General features: G+C 45.9%; 1 protein-coding gene across 3 annotated transcripts in view; it reads left to right on the forward strand.

Moving 5' to 3' along the window:
• LOC139368700 (vacuolar protein sorting 13 homolog D) overlaps positions 1 to 23,779 on the forward strand; it is a 63,505-nt gene that overhangs the window by 16,194 nt on the left and 23,532 nt on the right. For 2 of the 3 annotated variants that reach the window (XM_071107957.1, XM_071107958.1), the window contains exons 21-51: positions 1,439 to 1,634; positions 1,763 to 1,979; positions 2,283 to 2,454; positions 2,589 to 2,707; positions 2,864 to 3,088; positions 3,662 to 3,936; positions 4,129 to 4,262; positions 4,509 to 4,664; positions 4,902 to 5,109; positions 5,349 to 5,423; positions 5,543 to 5,746; positions 6,031 to 6,120; positions 6,291 to 6,431; positions 7,671 to 7,799; positions 8,658 to 8,732; positions 9,945 to 10,050; positions 10,143 to 10,295; positions 10,551 to 10,686; positions 10,843 to 10,890; positions 12,004 to 12,154; positions 12,315 to 12,531; positions 12,800 to 13,053; positions 14,948 to 15,139; positions 15,257 to 15,383; positions 15,908 to 16,050; positions 16,301 to 16,431; positions 16,617 to 16,792; positions 18,700 to 18,823; positions 19,055 to 19,290; positions 19,503 to 19,605; positions 19,838 to 19,995. In XM_071107957.1, coding sequence (XP_070964058.1) covers positions 1,439 to 1,634; positions 1,763 to 1,979; positions 2,283 to 2,454; positions 2,589 to 2,707; positions 2,864 to 3,088; positions 3,662 to 3,936; positions 4,129 to 4,262; positions 4,509 to 4,664; positions 4,902 to 5,109; positions 5,349 to 5,423; positions 5,543 to 5,746; positions 6,031 to 6,120; positions 6,291 to 6,431; positions 7,671 to 7,799; positions 8,658 to 8,732; positions 9,945 to 10,050; positions 10,143 to 10,295; positions 10,551 to 10,686; positions 10,843 to 10,890; positions 12,004 to 12,154; positions 12,315 to 12,531; positions 12,800 to 13,053; positions 14,948 to 15,139; positions 15,257 to 15,383; positions 15,908 to 16,050; positions 16,301 to 16,431; positions 16,617 to 16,792; positions 18,700 to 18,823; positions 19,055 to 19,290; positions 19,503 to 19,605; positions 19,838 to 19,995 — 4,871 coding nt within the window. The remainder of the gene's footprint in view (positions 1 to 1,438; positions 1,635 to 1,762; positions 1,980 to 2,282; positions 2,455 to 2,588; positions 2,708 to 2,863; positions 3,089 to 3,661; positions 3,937 to 4,128; positions 4,263 to 4,508; positions 4,665 to 4,901; positions 5,110 to 5,348; positions 5,424 to 5,542; positions 5,747 to 6,030; positions 6,121 to 6,290; positions 6,432 to 7,670; positions 7,800 to 8,657; positions 8,733 to 9,944; positions 10,051 to 10,142; positions 10,296 to 10,550; positions 10,687 to 10,842; positions 10,891 to 12,003; positions 12,155 to 12,314; positions 12,532 to 12,799; positions 13,054 to 14,947; positions 15,140 to 15,256; positions 15,384 to 15,907; positions 16,051 to 16,300; positions 16,432 to 16,616; positions 16,793 to 18,699; positions 18,824 to 19,054; positions 19,291 to 19,502; positions 19,606 to 19,837; positions 19,996 to 23,779) is intronic. The other variant, XM_071107959.1, reaches the window with a different exon arrangement.

A 23,779-nucleotide genomic window follows, 5' to 3' on the forward strand; every position in this document is an offset into this window, starting at 1 on the left:
TACCGGTCGTCCACATCCCTGCTACTGGACTAATATGGTCGTATTTATGAAGCATTTTACATTACTACATGTTTTCATATGACAAATATGATGCAATGATTTATAACATTTTATAGGCCTATATGATACCTGTTTGAAATGGCAAACCCCTAAATCCATACTTTGTCATCATTGTTTGGCTGCAGAATCGTCGACCACAAACATTCTCCAGTAACAATGCTCATTAGCAAGGGTTGCTTTTTTGATGGCACTTTTCTTTATCCCCCATCAGTCTTTGAATGAGGTGTGATGTTCGCTGGCGCCTACGTTGGCGTCTACGTTGTGTATTCAGCGTTTGTGGTACAATACGTACTTGCATTGTTGTTGTGCGCTCCAGCCTGATGTCTCTTTACTAGTGACATTCAAATGGAAAATGCTTTATGAATACAGGCCTCTCTGAGTTTTTAATTGAGCATGAGAACGTGGCCACTAGATACTAGCACTGTATGAGGAAATACAGAAATACAGAAATTTGTATACTTAACTCGTACTAACTTTAGTTGTTTTCTTAACAAAGTAATGACTGCTTCAGGTGGAGTTTGATGTGGTAGCATCGTGTTTCATCACCATTTTGTATTTTGTTTTGTGAAGAATTTGATATTGCATGCTAATTCGTACAAGGACCCTTCCCACTACAAGGTACAAGGGCATGTTTTTGGTGTGCTGCTTGGTTTGAGGTGTGAACCGTCTGCCCTCTAGCTCAGATGGTTGTTCTGTGGACTTTCAGGGTTAAGTCTTTGTGTGTTTTCTATCCTGAACCACTTGGATCAATTGCCTGGGTGTTTTAAAAAATATATATATTTGTGTATTTATTCAGTGTTTTCCTGGTCATTTACTTAAATGGGCAATCAGCAGATGCTACATGCATTTTTGGACTTAAAGTATAAATGTTATGAATGCATCATTAGTTTAGTTCAACTGTCGTACCCCATTAGAACCCAAAATATAAGCTTGTTTTTAAATAAAGTAAATGTTTTCAAATAAAGTGAATGTAAAATTATTATTTTTTTGAACTATATAGCCTCAACATGGCTAAAACTATAATTGTGATATCATGGATGGTCAGTCTTTGCATCCATATCTCTGTCTATGAATTTGAAAGTGGTTGCATTTATCTAGCCACATCACTCAGCTTTTTATAGAAACAGGGCCAGGGAGGATGCTTTTGTTATTGTTTCAACTGCTGATTGCCGCTTTAAAGTGATTTTTCAAATTCACTGTTTAGGCTGTGAAGAGCAATTGCAGCAGTTCCTTCTGACACTATGATAGAGGAACATTAGCTAAGTTGTCGTGCAAATTAGGTTTTGTCAGATGTGAAATAATAATAGAAGGTTAATGTCAATGGTTCTTTCAGATGTTACAGTGTACGTTCATTAAGCAGTTCATCGTTCTTCCTAAGGATCGCGTGAGGGACAGCCAGTCACAGACTGGACCAGCAACGATTAGTGAGGAGGAGGAGGAGTCACCTGAGAAGCCCAAAACCTCCTCTAGCAGCACCTCCACCCCCGCATCCTTTGGTTTTACCCTGGGAAGGCCCCAGGCCCAGCCCGCTGCTGGGAGGATCCCTGGCGAGGATGACCCACCCTTCATCCTGGGTGAGCCCAGTGACCCCTAAACTCATATATTCTCTGCAAATGTGTATGAATCGCTGTACTTCAAGTCAATAAATAAATACTTGAAATGAATAGTCAGAATAAGCTTCTTGATGTGTGTGTGTTCCCAGAGGATCATGTGTGTCTGCTGGACTGCATAGCCTTGGACCTTCAGGAGATGGACATCTTTGCTGCGGAGCGTCTGCCCTGCCAGCCTTGGGACAGCGCCGCAGGGAAGCAGCCTGACTCAGACCTGGTCTTCCCCTCCTACTCGGTCCGCCGCACCGCCGCATCTCTGCTCAAGGAGCGCTGCCACCTCAAACTCAAAGTGGAGCGCAACCTGGACAGGTGAGCCTAATATGAAAGATAATAGACATTAATAGACACTAATAGACATTGTTGGGCTTGCTTCAGCAACAACACTACTGTTCTCTTGCTTACATAATTTTTTATCTTGCTTACCATTTTTGTCTGCGGGGTAATGGATCTCTCAATGAGTTAAACTGACTGTCTTTGTTGTATGTGTTTGTATGTTGCTGGTAACTATTGATTAATAATAGTTGTTCCTGTGTGCTGATGACTTTTCCAAGTGGGACAAAAAAATATAGTATTGATTGGTTGATTTGACTGAATTATTGGTTGATTGATTAGTGCGCTGAGCCATACGGTACCAGACATGTCCATCCACGGCAGCCTGTCCTCGGTACACTGCTCCCTGGACCTGGAGCGCTACCAGCTGATCCGAGGCCTGCTGGACAACAACCTAGGAGAGCCTGTTGAGGAGTTCCTCCGCCCGTACAACCTGCAGGACCCCAGCAACTATGTGAGTACGCACACACGTACACACGCATACGCATACTCTCTGCAATGTGGCTGACTGCCAATTATAGACTTTTAATTGACTAACAATGTTCTTCTGAGAGTGATTCTTCTGAGTGACTTCATGTGTTTCCTCAGACGGTGTTGAGTGGTGATGTGTACACCAGCCTGTCCGTCCTGGTGGACATGATGAACGTCAGCCTGGAGTTGCTGGACAGCCCCAACGCCACGGGACAGAAACCATGCTCACTAGCCAGGTTGGTATTAACGCTTCATTTTGAGCATGAGGAGATATCAAATGTTTTCTGTGTATTTACTTTTGCCAATTGGTTTGGGTCAATTTCAATTCAGGAAGTAAACGGACAATCCAAATCCGGTGTTCCTCACTGTAGCGCACCTCTCCTTATCTGCAGGTTTGATTTCATGAAGTCTAAGCTGTTGTTTGAGAGTTTCTCCAACGGCTCCAAGTCGGTGAATCTGGTGTCTCACTCCCTCTTGGCATATGACACCCGTTACACCGGGCCTGGCATGGACGTAGGCAGCAGTGGCAGGGGCAAGCACAATGTTTTCGACTGCATCCTGCAGCCCTCCAAGACGGGCACCAACCGGGCCACACTCCAGCTGGAGCTGCATTACAGGTGCGGATAACATTTCGAAGTTGTAACATGTATGCAGAAAATAGCAGGGGTCCAAGCACAGAGCCTTGTGAAATGCCAAATACAAAGTCTGTGCCTATATTGGCAAATCTAAAATGGATACATACATAGGTAATAAGGTGCCATTTTGGACACGGTCATGGCCCTTTAAAAGCGCTGCTTGGTCAATCCGACGTCTGCATTGGCCGTACAGCATTTACAATGATACGGCCTCTGCAAAAGTCAAGACATTCATACTTCTTGCGCCTTGCGGAGCAGCGCAGCTCTTGTGATGGAAGTTGTCAATGAAATGAACTTGTGTTTATATTGGACCTCCCACCCTCTCCTACCGTCACCCTCCGCATTGTTACAAAATTTGAGAGGGGGATGTCGATGTGGTACAGAGCTCAATTTGGCCTCAGCGTGCCTCTGAAGGCGCTGCGATTGCGTCACACCATCCATGCGGCGCCTCCGACCACATTTTTGGTTCAAGCATGAATTGGCTCTTAGCCCTGACGTAGACAGACACACAGACCCACATTTACTAATCATTATCTTCTCTTTCTCTCCTGTCAGGTCCACTAGAGACTCGTCCTGTTTCACCATTGTCCTCAACAACCTGCGTGTTTTCCTCATCTTTGATTGGCTCCAGCTGGTTCGGGACTTCCTGCGCATGCCCACTGAGAAGGGGGCAGATGGCGCGCCTCGCCAGCGCTGGCCCAGCGGCAGCAGTGACACAGAGACCACAGGTGCCGTCATGCCCAAGACAGTCAAGAGCGGCGTGGTCACGAAGAGGTCCACTGTGCCCGTCATGCAGGATCGGTACCTGGAAGTCAAGATCAACGTGACAGGTGAGGAGCTACAGCAGGCAGACTCCCTTGCCGTAAGTCTCTGTTATACAATAGATATTCAGATATTGGCAAGCACAGATATCATTTGAATTGTCTCTCATAGTCGTGATGTTTCTTATGCTACTTTATCACCACTAGTTAATGACTGTAATCTCAATAATATACATAATGATAATACATGTTTTGTCCAAGGTACTGAGTTTGTGGTGGTTGAGGACTCGTCTTGTCTGGACACCAATGCCGTCATTCTGAAGGGCACTACTGTACTCACCTACAAACCACGTCTGCTGGACAGACCATTCTCTGGCAGCCTGGCCGGCATTGAGGTGACTGACCACTACTTTCACAACTATGTCCTGAAACCACTGGACGACTAACTCAATACAGAGCCCTATGTCAGTTTGAGTTCGACCCATATTCAAATTGACACACTCTATCTTCCATAGAGTTAGAGGGTACAGAAGCTGTCACAGAAGTGATCATGTCAAAGATAGGGGGTGCGCCCTCTTTCCAACTCTTACTCTCTACACAAGGCTGTTTTGTCATGTTGGTGTCTTCCTGTCCATGTCCAGGTGTTCTCCTGTCGGCTTGGCAGTGAGCAGGAGACAGCCCTGTCCATCATCGACCCTGTCAACGTGCAGGTGGAGCTGTGTGGCAGTCCCACCTACCAGAGCAGCTCTGGCCTGCTAGACGCCTTCAACATGGCAGACTTTCCGCCTCTACTGGAGGTCAGGGTTCAGTCAGGGGTGGGGATGGGGGGGTAATGTTCAGTAGGTACTAAATGGGAGAACACATTTGCTGAAAGTCCATTGAAAGCACCTGTTTTTATTCTCTGTTTCGACACATTTTGTACTATTTCGTGCCTACTTACTGAACGTAACCCAGGTTTATTGGAGAGGAAAAAAACACTTAGAACACTTTTTGTGATCATGCAAAATGTCAATGGGTCTCTGTTGTCCTCACAGATCCAGTTCCCTGCTTTGGACATCCGGCTTTCTTACAACGACGTTCAGCTCTTCTTGGCTATCGCCAAATCCATCCCCACCGCCGGCTCTCCCGGGCCCAGCGACACTGCCGAAGGCACCCAGGCCCTTGTAGTACCATCCACAGCCAACCAGGACCCCTCCAGCTCCCAGAAAGACAACTTCAGGCACAAGACCGAGGCCCTACTAGGTATGTCACCTCAGAGGCCTACAGGGGTGTAGTTGAGTTATATGGTGAATAGCGTTTACGTAGCTATTATATTAGAAAAGTCATGTTAACATTTATTTTTCTTTACCACTGGCTCTGTGATTGTTCCTGACCCATGAGTGTTGACCTCACAAGCTGTAATAACTCCGGTATAATAATAAAAGATGCGTAGCACAGCTTGTTACCATAACCCTGGTATGATGTGATATGTTTAACTTCAGAGGGCCAGCTGACTCGGCTACAGGATCTAGGCTTCAGGAAGGAGGACTGCAAACGAGCCCTGATCCAGAGCAAAGGTGAGGAGGCTCTAGCTACAATTTTCTAACAATGTCACATCTCCTCCCACTAGGAATGGAATGTGGCCGTGCTTTTCATACACGGTATGGACTTGACCACCTTGTCTGTCCCCTCCCAGGCCAACTGGACCAGGCTGCCACATGGCTGCTGGAGAATGCAGAGACCATGGTGGGTCAGGCCCGGGGCAGAGCAGACCCGGACTCGGCCAGCCACTCGTCGCACCCTTTGTCCGGGGTGGAGATCAAGGCGGAGAGCGTGTGTATCTGCTTCATCGATGACTGTCTTGACTGTGATGTCCCGCTGGCCGAGTTCACTTTCTCACGTCAGTTTGAGCGCCTTGCCCTTCATATATGTGGAAGGAAATCCCCTTTTCATGTAATTTCCACTGTGTGTTTTGGGAGTTTGGATGAAAGCAACAGACAGAAGCTGGAACATTCACCTTTCTGAAAACTTGTTCTATAGCTACTTAATATACAGATAACATGCATACTGATAGTGTGTGTAATATAATGTAGGTGGTACGTACTATAGTCAGTGTTAATACTGTAAGGTAACAACAATGTAATGTCATCTGAGAGCTCATTCTCCTTTTAACTCCCATGGCAGGGCTGTATGTGCTGCAGCGGATCGGCTCGACCCAGGAGGGCAACGGCAGCTTCACTTTGTCAGGGGACTACTACAACAGAGAACTGTCAGGTGAGCTGCTGGAGATGAACGTCCCGGGGCCAATCAGTCACAACATTTAGCTGTAACCCAGAGCCAAACGATCCTGTAATGATCTGAACCGTTGTTCCATTGTATGTTTCTCTCTCTTCCTATCCATATCTCTGTGTTTATGCCCGTGTTCATGTTCACGTGTGTGTCAGGTTGGGAGCCCTTCATCGAGCCCTGGCCCTGTTTCCTGACTTGGCAGCAGCAGGCTGCAGGGCGCCTCCACCCACCACGCCTGAAGATGGGCATCCGTGCCAAGCAGAGACTGGATGTCAACATCACCTCTGTCCTCCTGGGTATGACCTGCGCTGCCCACTATATGGACACCGGATGCATTTGACATGGCACCCTATTCCCTACGTCGTGCACTACTTTTGACTGAGTCCCACGGGTCTCTGGTATAAAGTAATGCGCTATGTAGTGAAGGGTGCCTTTTTGGATGTGTCTGACTTCTTCACACCATGTTTAACTAAAGGGTTTTAGCCCCGGATATATACTGAACAAAAATATAAACACAACATGGAAAGTTTTGTTCCCATGTTTAAAAGATCAAAAAACAAAAAGCTTATTTCTCTCAAATTTTGTGCACACATTTGTTTTTGCCTCTGTTAGTGAGCATTTTCCTTTGCCAAGACAATCCATCCACCTGACAGGTGTGGCATATCAAGAAGCTGATTAAACTGCATGACCATTCATTACACACATGCAGCTTTTGCTGGGGACAATAAAAGGCCACTCTAAAATGTGCAATTTTGTCACACAACACAATGCCACAGATGTCTCAAGTTTTGAGGGAGCGTGCAATTGGGATGCTGATTGCAGGATTTGTTCACCAGAGCTGTTGCCAGAGAATTGAATGTTACTTTCTCTATCATAAGCTGCCTACAATGTCATTTTGGAGAATTTCACAGTAATTCCAACTAGCCTCACAACTGCAGAGCACGTGTGACCATGCCAGCCCAGAACCTCCACATCTGGCTTCTTCACCTGCGGGATCATCTGAGACCAGCCACCAGGACAGCTGATGCACAGCCAAGACTTTCTGCACAAACTCTCAGGGAATCTCATCTGTGTGCTCAGCGTCCTGACCAGGGTCTTGACCTGACTGCAGTTCGGCGTCGTATCTGACTTCACCTTCGATGGACACTGGCACGCTGGAGAGGTGTGCTCTTCACAGATGAATCCCGGGCAGATGGCAGACAGTGCGTATGGGACAACATTCCACAATCAACAGCCTGATGAACTCTGCGAAGGAGATGTGTCGTGCTGCATGAGGCAAATGGTGGTCACACCAGATACTGACTGGTTTTCTGATTCACACCCCTACTTTAAAAAAAATGTGTTATCTGTGACCAACATACGTATCTGTATTCCAATATGAAGCGTAACTCAGTAAAATCTTTTAAATTGTTGTATGTTGCGTTTATATTTTTGTTCAGTGTATTTAAGCCAGAGACCGAGTGGTCTGTAGTGGTGGCCTTGTATGGATTTGAGTGTCCTCCTCACCTTGCTACCACCCTCTCCTGGCCACACAGAGCAGTACAGCCTCACCAAGAGCTCCTGGCTAGCTGACTACTGCAAGGAAGAGGAGCAGCAGCCTCCCCAGGCATCGGCAGCCCTATCCTGGATGGGTTCCTCAGTGGACCCCCCCTGTTTCGGACAGAGTGAGTACTGTTTCCCCCAAGTTTACCTTCTCTCTCTCACACACACACACACACACCATTCACACAGCTGACATACTCTATAACATCTGTACAGTTACATATGAAACCACATACTGGTATGCACACATGCGCGTATCACTTGTTATGGGCTAGAAATATCCACACTAGAAAAAAGTAGGGCCCTCAATTGCTCCAGCACATATCAAACGCTAGTGAGTACTGACGACAATCTTATCGAACATACTGTAAATATGTTTTGGAGTATTTCATTGTATTCACACTTTATTCTGTAATAATGTTTAGGTAGTACCAGAATATCTTTGCTACTGTATCACATGTCATTATGTGCAGATTAAGATTACACTGATTGAGAGGGACTTTTTGACAACGCAAAAAAACTTTACACGGATGCTTTGGAAACCTGCCTGAATAATCGCTGCCTTCGCATGGTTATTGCACAATTGGAGAGTTTGAAGAAAACATGAACACATTTTCTTTGCTTTGTCAAATGGTGTATTAAGAGTTAAGACTCGCTCCATGTTTCTATCAAAACATTTGAACTCTTTACTTGAACCCTCTGCCTTGGGCCTAGATAAGTCTATCGTGTCTAAACTATGCTAACTAGTTGTAAAGACGGTTTACGACATGTTTTATCGCCTGATTATGACAGTGTTGTACTGAAGGCCTTAGGGTGGGAGGGTTTCAAGTCAGTTAGATGACCCCATAATATAAAATAAAACACACTTGGTCATGGTGGGTATAAACAAAAATAATCCTCCCATCCTGACCTTTGTCCTCTCTCCTGACCCCTTGCATGTCTCTCTCCTCTCTGTGGTAACTGTCTCTCTCTGCTGTCAGGTGTCCCTCTTGCCCACCTTAGAACTAGGAGCACAGCCAGCTTGACTTGCCTTGAGCAGCAGATTCTCTCCAGAGGTACAGTCTAAAGACCATAGATCAGATAGGCAGCAGTTGGCCTCCACCAAGGAAATAGAATTACTAGAATGGGGATCCTTAAGTAGAATGGGTGGATCGGTGATCAGAAGCGGTATTTGTAATTCTATTTCTATGGTCTCCAAACCATGGGGTCATCATCGCTATCCTTACTTAAGTGCAACGTTAATGCAAAGGGACTCGGTTGGTAGAGCATGGCGCTTGCAATGCCAGGGTTGTGGGTTTGAGTCCCACGGGGGACCAGCACAAAATAAAACTATGAAAATGCATACACTTACTCTACTGTAAGTCTCTCTGGATAAAAGAGTCTGCTAAATTACTCAAATGGAAAAGTAGAGTGTTTTGAGTAACACGAATGTTTCACTATCTTGTAACAATATTGGCAAATTTGTCCAAAATTAAACTAATGTCAGTATAATCTGCGTCTTCAGGGATAGAATTTAATTGATCCATAATCCAACAGTGATTAGCAACTCGGATGCTAACGATGCACTTTTAAGTAGGATTTACTGATGAAGGTGACGCCCCCCCATGTTAGGACAGAGCCATTGTGTCTCGTCCCAGAGTCATGTTAGATTAGTAGCATATTCTCAGTGTCACACTTTCCTTTGTGTATTCTCTGTCTCATGTTGTCTCACCTCCCCCATTCAATATCAATCTATAGAAATCCAATCCAATGCGATTATTGTTTACTATTATTATTTACCTCCTGAGTAACCAAGCTTAAAAGAGCATGCTCTGTCAATGTGAACCGTTGCTATATCTCATCTGTGCATCCTCCTCCCATCTTTATTTGAATGAGCATCGTTGTGGTAGGTATGGTCATGTTGTTAGTCTCCACCGTGGAACCATCTATATAACACATGATTTGAAAACTGACATTTGGAATGGATTAATGATGTTGTGCATCCAATGAATGGCATTTTGATGTGGATATCTGCATCTCATTTTTAAAAAGCCATTGTTTTTGTCATTGTTTTATATCATTTCAAATGCAATAGACAGAAATTCAAAAACATTCCATGAAAAATATATATGTTTTATATTCCAGAGAGCCCAATATATTCTTTAGTATATTGAATATATTTTTTAAGTAACTGAGGAAAGTGGTTGACAGTTTGAAGCTAGTTATAGGGCCTGTTCCTTAGTAAAGAATACCTCTCATGTCTTGGTCTGTCCTTGCCTGCTTTATAGCCGACGTGAAGCTGTCCAAGCGGAGGCAGCCGTTTGTACCCTATGCCCTGCGCAATCACACGGGATGTACCATGTGGTTCGCCACCCTCACCACCACCCCTACAAGGTCAGTGGAGTAGAGTCTTCCCATTGATAATGTCATGTTGCTGAGTCTACCTTCAAAAATGTTGGTAACCAGAGTGCTCCATTTGCCCACAGGGTGGCGCTGTCTCACAGTGGCAGTGCGGACTCCATATCCCACGTGCACGGCCCAGGCACAGATGACACCCACAATGTCAGCCAGTGGCGAGAGGTGCTGCCCGGAGAGGAGATTCCCTTTGAATTTGAAGCTCGAGAGAAACTCAGGCATAGGTATGGTTTCTGGTGCGGCACCGTTATTTTCGTATAGGGATTAAGACCTAAAAGGAAGAAGAAAAAAGTTCAAGGACGAGTGAATAAGACTTTAAACTGGTGATCACACACCGATTCACAATCTGGGGAACTAACTACCTTGCACTGACTATAATCCCTCCGGATAAGAGCGTCTGCTATATTATTCAAATGTAAAAATCAATACAAACTGAGATCTGTATATTCTGAACTGTTGGTTATTGCGTTTCTCTGCAGACACACTCATGAGCTGAAGCTACATCAGCTGTTGGTGCGTGTGGGGGGCTGGGAGCAGGTCAAACCCGTGTCCGTGGACAAAGTGGGTGTGTTCTTCCGCTACGCCGCCCCCGACCGCAACAATCCCTCTAACACGGTGAGTCTTCAGATCAAAGGTCAAGAGAGGTGGTCTTACTTGGCTATTAAATAAACTACAGCTGTATAGTTTACTCCAACATTGCTCTCACATGTTTCCTATATGTCACTAGCATTATGCTGCTTATTGTTTGTGATATTTCTTTACATTTTCTAGGTGGGCAGCCCTGTCAGCAGGACCAACATCATACACCCTCATGTCTATGTAGGTGTGCTTTCAATCACACTTCTATAAGCCAGTACTTTCCCCCTTTTATTCCCTGTTAGGATATGTCTGGGGTTCTAGGCTCTGATATGTCTGGGGGTCTAGGCTCTGATATGTCTGGGGGTCTAGGCTCTGATATGTCTGGGGTTCTAGGCTCTGATATGTCTGGGGTTCTAGGCTCTGATATGTCTGGGGGTCTAGGCTCTGATATGTCTGGGGTTCTAGGCTCTGATATGTCTGGGGTTCTAGGCTCTGATATGTCTGTGGGTCTAGGCTCTGATATGTCTGGGGTTCTAGGCTCTGATATGTCTGTGGGTCTAGGCCCTGATATGTCTGGGGTTCTAGGCTCTGATATGTCTGGGGTTCTAGGCTCTGATATGTCTGGGGTTCTAGGCTCTGATATGTCTGGGGTTCTAGGCTCTGATATGTCTGGGGGTCTAGGCTCTGATATGTCTGGGGTTCTAGGCTCTGATATGTCTGGGGGTCTAGGCTCTGATATGTCTGGGGTTCTAGGCTCTGATATGTCTGGGGGTCTAGGCTCTGATATGTCTGGGGTTCTAGGCTCTGATATGTCTGTGGGTCTAGGCCCTGATATGTCTGGGGGTCTAGGCTCTGATATGTCTGGGGTTCTAGGCTCTGATATGTCTGGGGTTCTAGGCTCTGATATGTCTGGGGTTCTAGGCCCTGATATGTCTGTGGGTCTAGGCTCTGATATGTCTGGGGTTCTAGGCCCTGATATGTCTGGGGTTCTAGGCTCTGATATGTCTGTGGGTCTAGGCTCTGATATGTCTGTGGGTCTAGGCTCTGATATGTCTGTGGGTCTAGGCTCTGATATGTCTGTGGGTCTAGGCCCTGATATGTCTGTGGGTCTAGGCCCTGATATGTATGTGGGTCTAGGCCCTGATATGTCTGTGGGTCTAGGCCCTGATATGTCTGTGGGTCTAGGCCCTGATATGTCTGTGGGTCTAGGCCCTGATATGTCTGTGGGTCTAGGCCCTGATATGTCTGTGGGTCTAGGCTCTGATATGTCTGTGGGTCTAGGCTCTGATATGTCTGTGGGTCTAGGCTCTGATATGTCTGTGGGTCTAGGCTCTGATATGTCTGTGGTTGTAGTTCTCAGCTCTGCCGCCGGTGCGCGTGGTCTTCTCTATCACCATGGAGGGTAGTGCCCGGAAGGTGATCACAGTCCGTTCAGCCCTCATGGTCAAGAACCGCCTGGAAGTCCCCATGGAGGTGCGGCTGGACAGCCCCTCAGCACCAGACAGTGAGTCACCCCAATGATATATCATGGTTCACCCTCACACTGGGACATACTCAACAGTTCCCATGCAAAAACAACACTGAACAGTGAAAAGAATTGACATGAAGATTAGACTATTTATTGGTTAAAGAAGGAATATAAGTATCTCAAACTGTTTGTTCAGAGCCTGTGGTGCTGCCGCCCATCCTGCCCGGCGAGGCCCTGGCGGTGCCCCTCCACCTGACGTCGTGGCGGTTGCAGGCGCGGCCCAAAGGCCTGGGCCTGTTCTTCTGCAAGGTGCCCATCCATTGGACCAGCGTGGAGAGACCCGGCGAGGTCAAGAGCAGCAAGAGGGAGTGCCAGTCGGCCGACTTTGAGGACCACCTCAAACGGAGCTTCAGGTAAAATTCCAGTTCAGTACACACAGTCTGAGTCGGCTCAGTCCAGAAATAAATCCAGCCAATCATGTATTTATTTCTAGTCTAACCCCACCCTGGTGTTGATAGAATTTGTCTCCCAAGTTTACACTACTTGTTTAAGCCACACGCGGATGCTATTGGCATATCAGCCCTCAGGCTAAATGTAGAACATTGTTTATTTTCTTACATGGGATACCTTCTCAATTACTCTCTTCCTCTCCCATCTCGCCTCTTCTCTCCTCTTCTCTAGGTTCTGCGTGGTGATCAAGAAAGAGAACTACCCGGACCAGCAGCCTGCCAAGACCGTATCGGGTTCCGGCAGCTCCAAGCAGATCTACTGGCAGCCAGGCCACACCATCTACCTGCTGCCCACGCTGGTGCTGGCCAACCTGCTGCCCTGCGACCTCAACTACTACATCAAGGGCACGTCCATCAAGGGCTCCCTGAAGCCGGGCAAGGAGGCTGTGCTGCATGCTGCAGACACCTCCCAGAACATGGAGCTAGGTCAGAGTCCCACCGCTGCCATTCTCATCTAATCACTTCTCCACCTATTAAGAATCTCAATGTTCATGACCTGGAAATAATGCTATATCATAGCCATGTAATCTAGGTATACGAGGGCCATGGTCCTGGACTTTTTGTGGGCCAAGCCTCAGAGGCGGAAACACGGGTGTAAAACACCAAGGACTGGTGTAAAAACCCCATAGTAGAAATGCACAATTGATGTAATGATAATATACAGTGCATTCTGAATGTTTTCAGACCCCTGACCTTTTCCATATTTTGTTACGTTACAGCCTTATTCTAAAATTGATTCAATAGTTTTTTCCCCTCATCAATCTATGCACAATACTCCATAATGACAAAGCAAAAAACACGTTTTTTTTTTTTTTTGCAAATTTAGAACGGAAATAGTACATTTACATAAGTATTCAGACCCTACAATCAGACGCAACAATCTTGGCACTCCTGTATTTGGGGAGTTTCTCCCGTTCTTCTCTGCAGATCCTCTCAAGCTCTGTCAGCTTGGATGGGAGTGTCACTGCACAGCTATTTTCAGGTCTCTCCAGAGATATTTGATTGAGTTCAAGTCTAGTCTCTAGCTGGGCGACTCAAGGACATTGAGATTTGTCCCGAAGCCACTTCTGCGTTGTCTTGGCTGTGTGCTTAGGGTCGTTGTCCTGTTGGAAGGTGAACCGTCGCCCCAGTCTGTGGTCCTGAGCGCTCTGGAGCAGGTTTTCATCAAGGGTCTCTCTGTACTTTGCTCTGTTCATCTTTCCCTCAATCCTGACTAGTCTCCCAAGCCCTGCCGCTGAAAAACATATCCACAGCATGGTGCTGCCACCACCATGCTTCGCCATAGGGGTGGTGCCAGGTTTTCTCCAGATGTGACGCATGGTATTCAGGCCAAAGAGTTCAATCTTGGTTTCATCAGACCAGAGAATCTTGTTTCTCATGGTCTGAGAGTCTTTAGGTGCCTTTTGGCTTCCATCTGGCCACTCTACTATAAAGGCCTGATTGGTGGAGTGCAGCAGAGATGGTTGGCCTTCTGTAAGGTTCTCCCATCTCCACAGAGGAACTCTAGAGCCCTGTCTGTGACCATCAGGTTCTTGGTCACCACCTTGGTCTCCCCTGATTGCTCAGTTTGGCTGGGCGGCCAGCTCTAGGAAGAGTCTTGATGAGGATTTGTTTAATCCATTTTAGAAAAAGGCTGTAACAAAATGTGGAAAAAGTCAAGGGGAGGGCCTCCCGGGTGGCGCAGTGGTTAAGGGCGCTGTACTGCAGTGCCAGCTGCGCCACCAGAGACTCTGGGTTCGTGGCCAGGCTCTGTCGTAACCGGCCGCGACCGTGAGGTCTGTGGGGCGACGCACAATTGGCCTAGCGTCGTCCGGGTTAGAGAGGGTTTGGCCGGTAGGGAAATCCTTGTCTCATCGTGCACCAGCGACTCCTGTGGCGAGCCGGGCGCAGTGCGTGCTAACCAAGGTTGCCAGATGCACGGTGTAGCCTCCGACACATTGGTGCAGCTGGCTTCCGGGTTGGATGCGCGCTGTGTTAAGAAGCAGTGCGGGTTGGGTTGTGTATCGGAGGACGCATGACTTTCAACCTTCGTCTCTCCCGAGCCCGTACGGGAGTTGTAGCGATGAGACAAGATAGTAGCTACTAAAAAACAATTGGATACCAAGAAATTGGGGAGAAAAAGGGGTTAAAAAAAGTCAAGAGTATCTAGTATGTATCTAGTATGTGTAGTGCCTTGAAAAGCATTCACCCCCTTGTTGACTTTTTATATTTTATTGCCTACAGCCTGAAATCACACATTAGACTTATTTATTGAACTATACAGCCGAGTCCACACTTTTTCACCCTGACCATGTCTGTGCCCCCCTCTTCCTCCCACTAGGGGTGCTGCTAGAGAACTTCTCTGTGTGTAAGGAGCTGCTGATTCCCCCTGGTACCCAGAACTATGTGGTGCGCATGCGGCTGTATGATGCCAACAAGCGCCTGCTCTGTCTCACCATACGCATCATCCTGCGGGCACAGGGGGCGCTCAAGATCCTCATCTCAGCACCCTACTGGCTCATCAACAAGACCGGTGCTTACTCTATCCCTCATATACAGAACACACACATACACACACACACACACACAGTGAATAGAATTAAAATAAGTATTGACCTTTTGACGGTTCTGACTGTTTTCATCCCCTCAGGTCTGCCGTTGATCTTCCGTCAGGACAATGGGAAGACGGATGCAGGCGGTCAGTTTGAGGAGCACGAGTTAGCCAGGAGTCTCAGCCCCTTGCTCTTCTGTTACACTGACAAGGAGCAGCCAGCCATGTGAGTGTGCTGTAGGGCCTGGTTCCACTTCTGATTCTAGACACTATCCCTTTTATTGTTCACATGTATAAAAGGAGCAGTGTTGCACAGTTTAGTAATACTTCCGTAAAACCATAATTTGAACAAATGTTCAATATACAATTATTTCAGTAGCGGTGATATCAAAACTCTAAAAGCACTTTGCCTTTGCGGTGAGGAAAACAGGTTACTGCACAGTGTAGCGGAAAATATATATATAAAGTAGATCTAGTTTTCTCAAGGGGGAGATCCTCTCCAGTGGCTGCACTGCGAGTTCTATCCATAATGGGCATTTCTGTGTAAACGTTTCTGTCTGTCGAGAGACATTGCAGAAGGATGGTAGGCTATATATTGATAGACAACACATTAGCAGCTAGAAATCAAACTATAAACTAGTTAGCTAAAAGTTAACTAATTAGCTAATTTACTATGTATTAATTCACATCCTAAAAAAACTAAGTTGAGCTTCCACAATTCCGGTTCTCTTATGTCTCCATTTTTCTCAGGTGCACTATGCGGATAGGGAAAGGGATCCATCCGGACGGGGTTCCCGGTTGGTGCCAGGGCTTTTCCCTGGATGGTGGGAGTGGAGTGAGGGCGGTGAAGGTCATCCAGCATGGGAATAGACCTGGACTCATCTACAACATAGGCAAGTAGCCTAACAACAACCGCAAGTAGCCTAACAACAACCGCAAGTAGCCTAACAACAACCGCAAGTAGCCTAACAACAACCGCAAGTAGCCTAACAACAACCGCAAGTAGGCTAACAACAACCGCAAGTAGCCTAACAACAACACCTCACTAATGGTTAGCCTTGGGCATCGGTGTCCATTTGTTGCCCTTTTCTATTATATAGTCTGTCGCAGCCCTGAAATATGCTGTTTTGTGTTTTCACGCAGGCATCAATGTTCGTAAAGGCAAGGGCCGCTACAGAGACACCCACATCGTGACCTTTGCCCCTCGGTACCTGCTGGACAACCGCTCCACCCACAAACTGGCCTTCTCCCAGAGGGAGTTTGCCAGGGGCAAGGTGAGTGACTGACAGTGCAAAGACAGGAATTAGACACATCCAAAGGGACAAAACAAAGCAATGAAAAGAAAGCAGATGTCCGCTGTTTTAGGACTCAAACATGATCTTTATTGGAGCTCGTCATACAGCAGCAATGCTTCATGATAAGGACCATGTCAACAACCCTTGTTGTTGTATGACTCCAGGGAACAGTGAACCCAGAGGGCTACATCTCCACCCTGCCGGGTTCCAGTGTGGTCTTCCACTGGCCCAGGAATGACTACGACCAGCTTCTGTGTGTGCGCCTCATGGACACCCAAAACTGCACCTGGTCCGGAGGCTTCGAGGTCAACAAGCCCAAGTCCTTCCATGTCAACATGAGGTAAAAGACTATAGGACTATCTGAGAAAACGGCTATACTGTCATGCATACAAAATAGTGCTCATTGTGAAAATACAGTAAGAACAAATCCCTGGCACCATAGCTGCTCCAAAGGCTTTAAAATGCAATATGTAACTTAATATTACAATATTTTTGGTACAGTGGTTTAGATTAGGGATGCAGCGATATGACATTTTTGATACTGATATCTGATATTTTCCTTGCCAAAATACCTGATTCCAATAACTAATATTAAAAATGTTAGAGGCATTTTAAGCATTCTAGTACAGTTAAATAGTTGTAACACACACTGACCAAAAAGTTATGTTGTTGCCATTTACGTATGTCCCCATTTACCAGTAAAACAATCAAAACCTATTTCTTTCACTTTCTTTCTGTGCTGTTTCGTTGTTCATTTGTTCATTCTCAACCAGGATTTCATCATGCATGTCAAGCAGTGAAGTTTCAGCTCTGTCTGTCCGTGGCTTCTTCCTCAGTGCGCACTGTCACTGTGTCCGTTTCCATCTTGTCCAGCTGGGTCTGTAACATTTCACGTAAACCCTGTTTCTTGTCTGCATCGAAGTAGCGGTCCTTGTACCTAGCATCGAGCATGGTGGCGACACCCTAAAGAGGCTCAGAGAGAATGCCACCGAATCGCTTGTTCACTACCTCTAGAGTACTTTTCCGAGTTGACCCGACGGTATGAGTCAGCAGTTTTGTTGAGCAGGCGTTTCAGTGCCATGGCAGAGGATATCACGTCTGCTGCAGACGCAGCTGATGAGCTTATTTCTCAAGTCAGTTGTTTAAATTGAGCTGGGAATGTTCATGTTTCAAACATGTTCTCAAATGCCATTGAAATGGCAGCAGCGGTATGAGAACCATGCAATACGGCTTTCCTCAGTACAAAATCCTTGTGGACCCACTGTGCTGTCAGAATCATAATGCTCATGGGGCTGACATCGCTGGTCCAAATGTCAGTCGTGAAGCTAATAGCAGTGATGCCCACAGCAAGTAGCTCATTAATGTGAGTTTCAACAATACTGTGTAACTCTGGTAGGGCAACATCTGAAAAATAGTGTCTTCTTGGTAGTGTGTACCGGTGCTCGACCAGTCGGCGAAAGCCAACATCATCCACGACAGAGAACGGTTGTCAAGGGCAATGAATTCCATCATCTTGGAGTTAATGGATTTCGCCTTTTGAGTTGTCTCACTGAAATATTCTTACTCTTTCAAATGACTCCTTGGCTTGTTGACTGTTCGATCCACACAGCAGACATTGTGGGCTAGGTTAGAAATGCTGTGTAGCGCTGTATTTTTCATCTACCTACGTTATGTAGGTATGTACGTCATCTACCTACGTTATGTAGGTATGTACGTCATCTACCTACGTTATGTAGGTATGTACGTCATCTACCTACGTTATATAGGTATGTATGTCATCTACCTACGTTATGTAGGTATGTACGTCATCTACCTACGGTTTATATAGGTATGCACGTCATCTACCTACGTTATGTAGGTATGTACGTCAGCTTTGACATCGGTTTTGCACAACGGTGTTAAACTAGACAATGGGTTGATGTTGGCATTTTTAGCTAATACCGTCCGATTCAGATATACTTACCGATTTGGTATCATGCATCCCTAGTTTAGATTGTATAATGACTCTTTACACTACTTGTTTGTTTTGTCACATAATTTTAGCAACCAGGAAATGGCGCAGCGAATTTTCTGCACAGTGCACTTTTAATATTCATAAATGATTAAACACTTACTCCTGACACTCAGGTGTAAGACCACAGAGAGAGACAACTTTTTATAATGCCATACCCAACTCATTATAATGGTTAAGTATTACAGAAAATGCCTCTACTGTAGTTGTGCTGTATTGTGTTGTTTCCATGACAGAGACACACTGGGCAACTGTTTCTTCCTGCGAGCTGAGATCACACTGAAGGGAGCCACCTATCAGATCTGCTTCAGCGACACCGACCAACTACCACCGCCGTTCCGCATCGACAACATCTCAGAGGTACAGTATTGGAGATGTCTACAGGGGTGAACTCTCATATCACAGATTCTCTCAGCGCCATAGATGTACATACAGAGATTGGGAAACTAATCATGTTGGAGCCCTAAATCAAATAAAACATTGGAGTTTGCATTGTAACTGACATGCTGTTATTGGTGAATTTTGTGTGCCAAAATGGCACCCATAATCTTATTGAGATTCTAAGTCTCAAACTGAGTTTGTTTACTGCAGGTGCCCATCCAGTTCTGGCAGCACGGGGTGGCAGACATCCGGCTTCACACGGAGGTGAAGGCGGGATCAGTGCTGGACTTTGCTTGTGACGAGCCCACCCTGCCCCCCTACCTCACCCTCATCGTGAAGGGTGCCGGCTCGTCCGAGGTCACCGCTGATATGAACTTCTTCCGGGAATACAACAAACTCTACTACGAGAACTTCATCTACATCGCTGCAACATACACTTTTTCTCAGTGAGTATGAGAGAGACGGCGGTTGGACAGGCATAGTTCAGAACCAGGGTCAGGTTCATTTGGTACCAAACGGACAAAAACAGACAAACAGGAAGGGACTACTTGGACTTGTCCAATAAAAATTGCATGTTTTTGGTTGTACAGTGTTCTGCTACGGTATGCACTAATGAACCCAGACATAAATGCTGACTCATGTTGTTGTGTTTCTACAGGGATGCAGGGAAGAGGCCGGTGGGGAAAAAACGGGTGGTGGCAGGTGCTGAACTGGTGCTGGATGTGGAGACCAAGACCCAGAGAGTCGTCCTCAAGAAAAAGGTGCAACCATTATAGCAAATACACCTTAAAACGTAGCAGTGTTTATGCGTCAAATGTCAGCTACTTCACCCATTTTGTATGACTGGGACAGAACTCTCCATTGGGTTTCATAGAACTTTCAGTAGTGAAGTGATCACTTGAAATCCATGAATAAAAAGGCTTTAAGACAGTTTACAGACTAATTTTCCAACTCCAAAATAACAATATTCCAAACTTGTTCCTGTTATCTCAGGAGCCGGGGAAGCGTTCCCAGCTGTGGCGGATGACGGGAACAGGAATGCTATGTCACGAAGGCTCCTCCCCTCCACAGAGCAAGCCTGCTCAGCCACGCCCCCTGGACTCCTCCCTGGTGCTGGACATCGCGGGGTTGGCAGCAGTCACCGACAATCAGTCAGTCACTGCTTCCCTGACTCAAAAATATTCTTATCTGGGGTTTCATCTTTATAGTATATGCTTGTATCTACACTGAACAAAAATACAAATACAGGGCCTCCCAGGTGACGCAGTGGTTAAGGGCGGTGCCACCAGAGACTCTGGGTTCGTGCCCAGGCTCTGTCGTAACCGGCCACGACCGGGAGGTCCGTGGGGCGACGCACAATTGTCCTAGCGTCGTCCGGGTTAGGGAGGGTTTGGCCGGTAGGGATATCCTTGTCCTTGTCCTTGACTTATCGCGCACCAGCGACTCCTGTGGCGGGACGGGCGCAGTGCACGCTAACCAAGGTTGCCAGGTGCACGGTGTTTCCTCTGACACGTTGTTGCGGCTGGCTTCCGGGTTGGATGCGCGCTGTGTTAAGAAGCAGTGTTGCTTGGTTGTGTATCGGAGGACGCATGACCTTCAACCTTCGTCTCTCCCGAGCCCGTACAGGAGTTGTAGTGATGAGGCAAGATAGTAGCTACCAACAATTGGATACCACGAAATTGGGGAGAAAAAGGGGTAAAATTCAAAAAATAATAATAAAAAAATACTAATACAAAATATACAGTATAAATGCAACAGCATGTAAGGTGTGAGCTGAAATGAAAGATCCCAGAAATGTTCCATACACACAAAAGGCTTATGTCTCTCAAATTTTGTGCACACGTGTTTACATTAGGGATGCACCGATATTACATTTTTGCCCGATACCGATATTTTCCTTGACTCAGCATGCTCATGGGGCTGACATCGCTGGTCCAAATTGCAGTTGTGAAGCAAATAGCAGGGACGCCCATAGCAAGTAGCTCATGGATGTGCATTTCAACAATACTGTGTAATTCCGGTAGGGCAACATCTGAGCTCAAGGTGCTCGACCAGTCAGCGAAAGCCAACATCATCCACGACAGAGAACGGTTGATTGTCAAGGGCAATGAATGCCATTATCTTGGCGTTAATGGATTTCACCTTTGAGTTGTCTCGCTGAAATGTTCAAACCTTTTCAAATGACTGCCCGACTTGAACTTGTTTAGTTGTTGGAAGTGTGCACTTAGTATTTTTCTGCTTTTGTTCTGTGTAGCGCTGTATTTTTCGTGGCGTCATTACGTCATCTACCTACGTTTATATAGGTATGCACGTCATCTACCTATGTTTATATAGGTATGCACGTCATCTACCTACGTTTATATAGGAATGCACGTCATCTACCTACGTTTATATAGGTATGCACGTCATCTACCTACGTTTATATAGGTATGCACGTCATCTACCTACGTTTATATAGGTATGCACGTCATATACCTACGTTTATATAGGTATGCACGTCATCTACCTACGTTTATATAGGTATGCACGTCATCTACCTACATTATATAGGTATGCACGTCATCTACCTACGTTTATATAGGTATGGACGTCATCTACCTAGTTTATATAGGTATGGACGTCATCTACCTACGTTATATAGGTATGGACGTCATCTACCTACGTTTATATAGGTATGGCACGTCATCTACCTACGTTTATATAGGTATGGCACGTCATCTACCTACGTTTATATAGGTATGGCACGTCATCTATCTACGTTTATATAGGTATGGCACGTCATCTACCTACATTTATATAGGTATGGCACGTCATCTACCTACGTTTATATAGGTATGCACGTCATCTACCTACGTTATGTAGGTATGGACGTCAGCTTTGACATTGGTTTTGCACATCGGCGTTAAACTAGACATTGGGCCAATGCCGACGTTGGCATTTTTAGCTAATATCGTCCGATTCCGACATGCTTACCGATATATTGTGCATCCCTAGTTTACATCCCTGAGCATTTCTCCTTTGCCAAGACAATCCATCCACCTGACAGGTGTGGCATATCAAGAAGCTGATTAAACAGCATGACCATTACACAGGTGTGCCACTCTAAAATGTGCAGTTTTGTCACACAACACAATGCCACAGATATCTCAAGTTTTGAAGGAACGTGCAATTGGCATGCTGACTGCAGGAATGTCCACTGGAGCTGTTGCCAGAGAATTTAATGTTAATTTCTCTACCATAAGCCGCCGCCAACGTTGTTTTAAAGAATTTGGCAGTATGTCCAAATGGCCTCAACTGCAGACCACGTGCATGGCGTTGTGTGGGCGAGCGGTTTGCTGATGTTAACGTTGTGAACAGAGTGCCACATGGTGGCGATTGGGTTATGGTATGGGCAGGCATAAGTTACGGACAACGAACACAATTGTATTTTATTTTTGGCAGTTTGAATGCACAGAGATACCGTGAAGACATCCTGAGGCCCATTGTCGTGCCATTCATCTGTCGTCATCACCTCGTGTTTCAGCATGATAATGCACTGCCCCATGTCGCATGCATCTGCACACAATTCCTGGAAGCTGAAAATGTCCCAGTTCTTCCATGGCCTGCATGTTCACCAGACATGTCACCCATTGAGCACGTTTGGGATTCTCCGGATCGATGTGTACGACATTGTGTTCCAGGTCCCGCCAATATCCAGCAACTTCGCACAGCCATTGAAGAGTGGGACAACACAGGCCATAATCAACAGCCTGATCAACTCTATGCGAAGGAGATGTGTTGCGCTGCATGAGGCAAATGGTGGTTACACCAGATAATGATTGGTTTTCTGATACACGCCTAGGCCTGTTAGGGTAACCGTATTACCGCCACACTGGCGGTCACGAGTCATGAAGGCAGTCAAATTCCACATGACTGTTTAGTCACAGTAAATAGGCTTTTCCAAGTGCTGATGCTCCTGCTGGTCATTAATAGTCTACCAAACGTGATAACTGCCTGGTACTCAGCACTCTATTGTCCCTCTAATCACTCTGACATCAATGCAAATGTAATCGGAAATCTGATCAAACACTTCATGAGAGCCCATGAGCTCATGTTGCACAACATTTCTATAGGCTATGCATATAGAGGAGGATCCCATCAGCTTTCTATAGGCTAGGCCTACTATATTTATTTATTTCTTAATATTAAGCACATTGCTTATCTTTACAACAGAAGTATAGCCTACCTGGCTGGCATGAAAATGAACCACGGGGAAAGCGTCATCCATTTGCTATTAAAGTGCATACTGTAGATGACGTGTTTTGATAATGGTGTTTTCCCGCTAATGAAACATTTTGCACTTATAGCCTACTGCCATGTGTGCATTGCTGCGCTTATAATGTGAAGAAATAGCCTAATAGTTTATCAACATTTTAATCTAAACGTTCTGATCTGTTGTGTCAGCCACATTGCGTAAAAAGTTTTTTAGATGCTAGTGGCTGTATTAATTTGGGACCTATTGCATCCCATATCTGTCCCAGACTATGTTTGGAATATTTATTTCTTGCAAAAAATAGGTGGACTTTTTTATTATGGGGGATAGTAGATTGACATAGGCTAGTGCTTTTCGTTAGGCCTACTCATCTTGTTTGCTGATGAAAGGTAATGTGGACAGTTCTTCCAGTATATTCAATATGCACCTTGGAATTGGATAAGGACCCGTGCAGTTGCATCCCCGATGTGTCTGTCTTCACTTGTAGCCTGTGAGAAAGGCCCGATCACATGATGGATAGACATGTGAGTGAGACGCTTCCGAGCATGCAGCACTCTGGGAGAAGGGCACAACGGCCACTGGCCACAAAAGGAATGGATTTTTTTAGGACACTCAATTGTATTCTTCATGCTATAAAACAATGCCATGGAATTCTAAGCAAAACTTGTCTGCTAAATGAACTA

Source organism: Oncorhynchus clarkii, chromosome 16 (assembly GCF_045791955.1).
Source record: "Oncorhynchus clarkii lewisi isolate Uvic-CL-2024 chromosome 16, UVic_Ocla_1.0, whole genome shotgun sequence".
NCBI classification, from domain to species: Eukaryota; Metazoa; Chordata; class Actinopteri; order Salmoniformes; family Salmonidae; genus Oncorhynchus; species Oncorhynchus clarkii.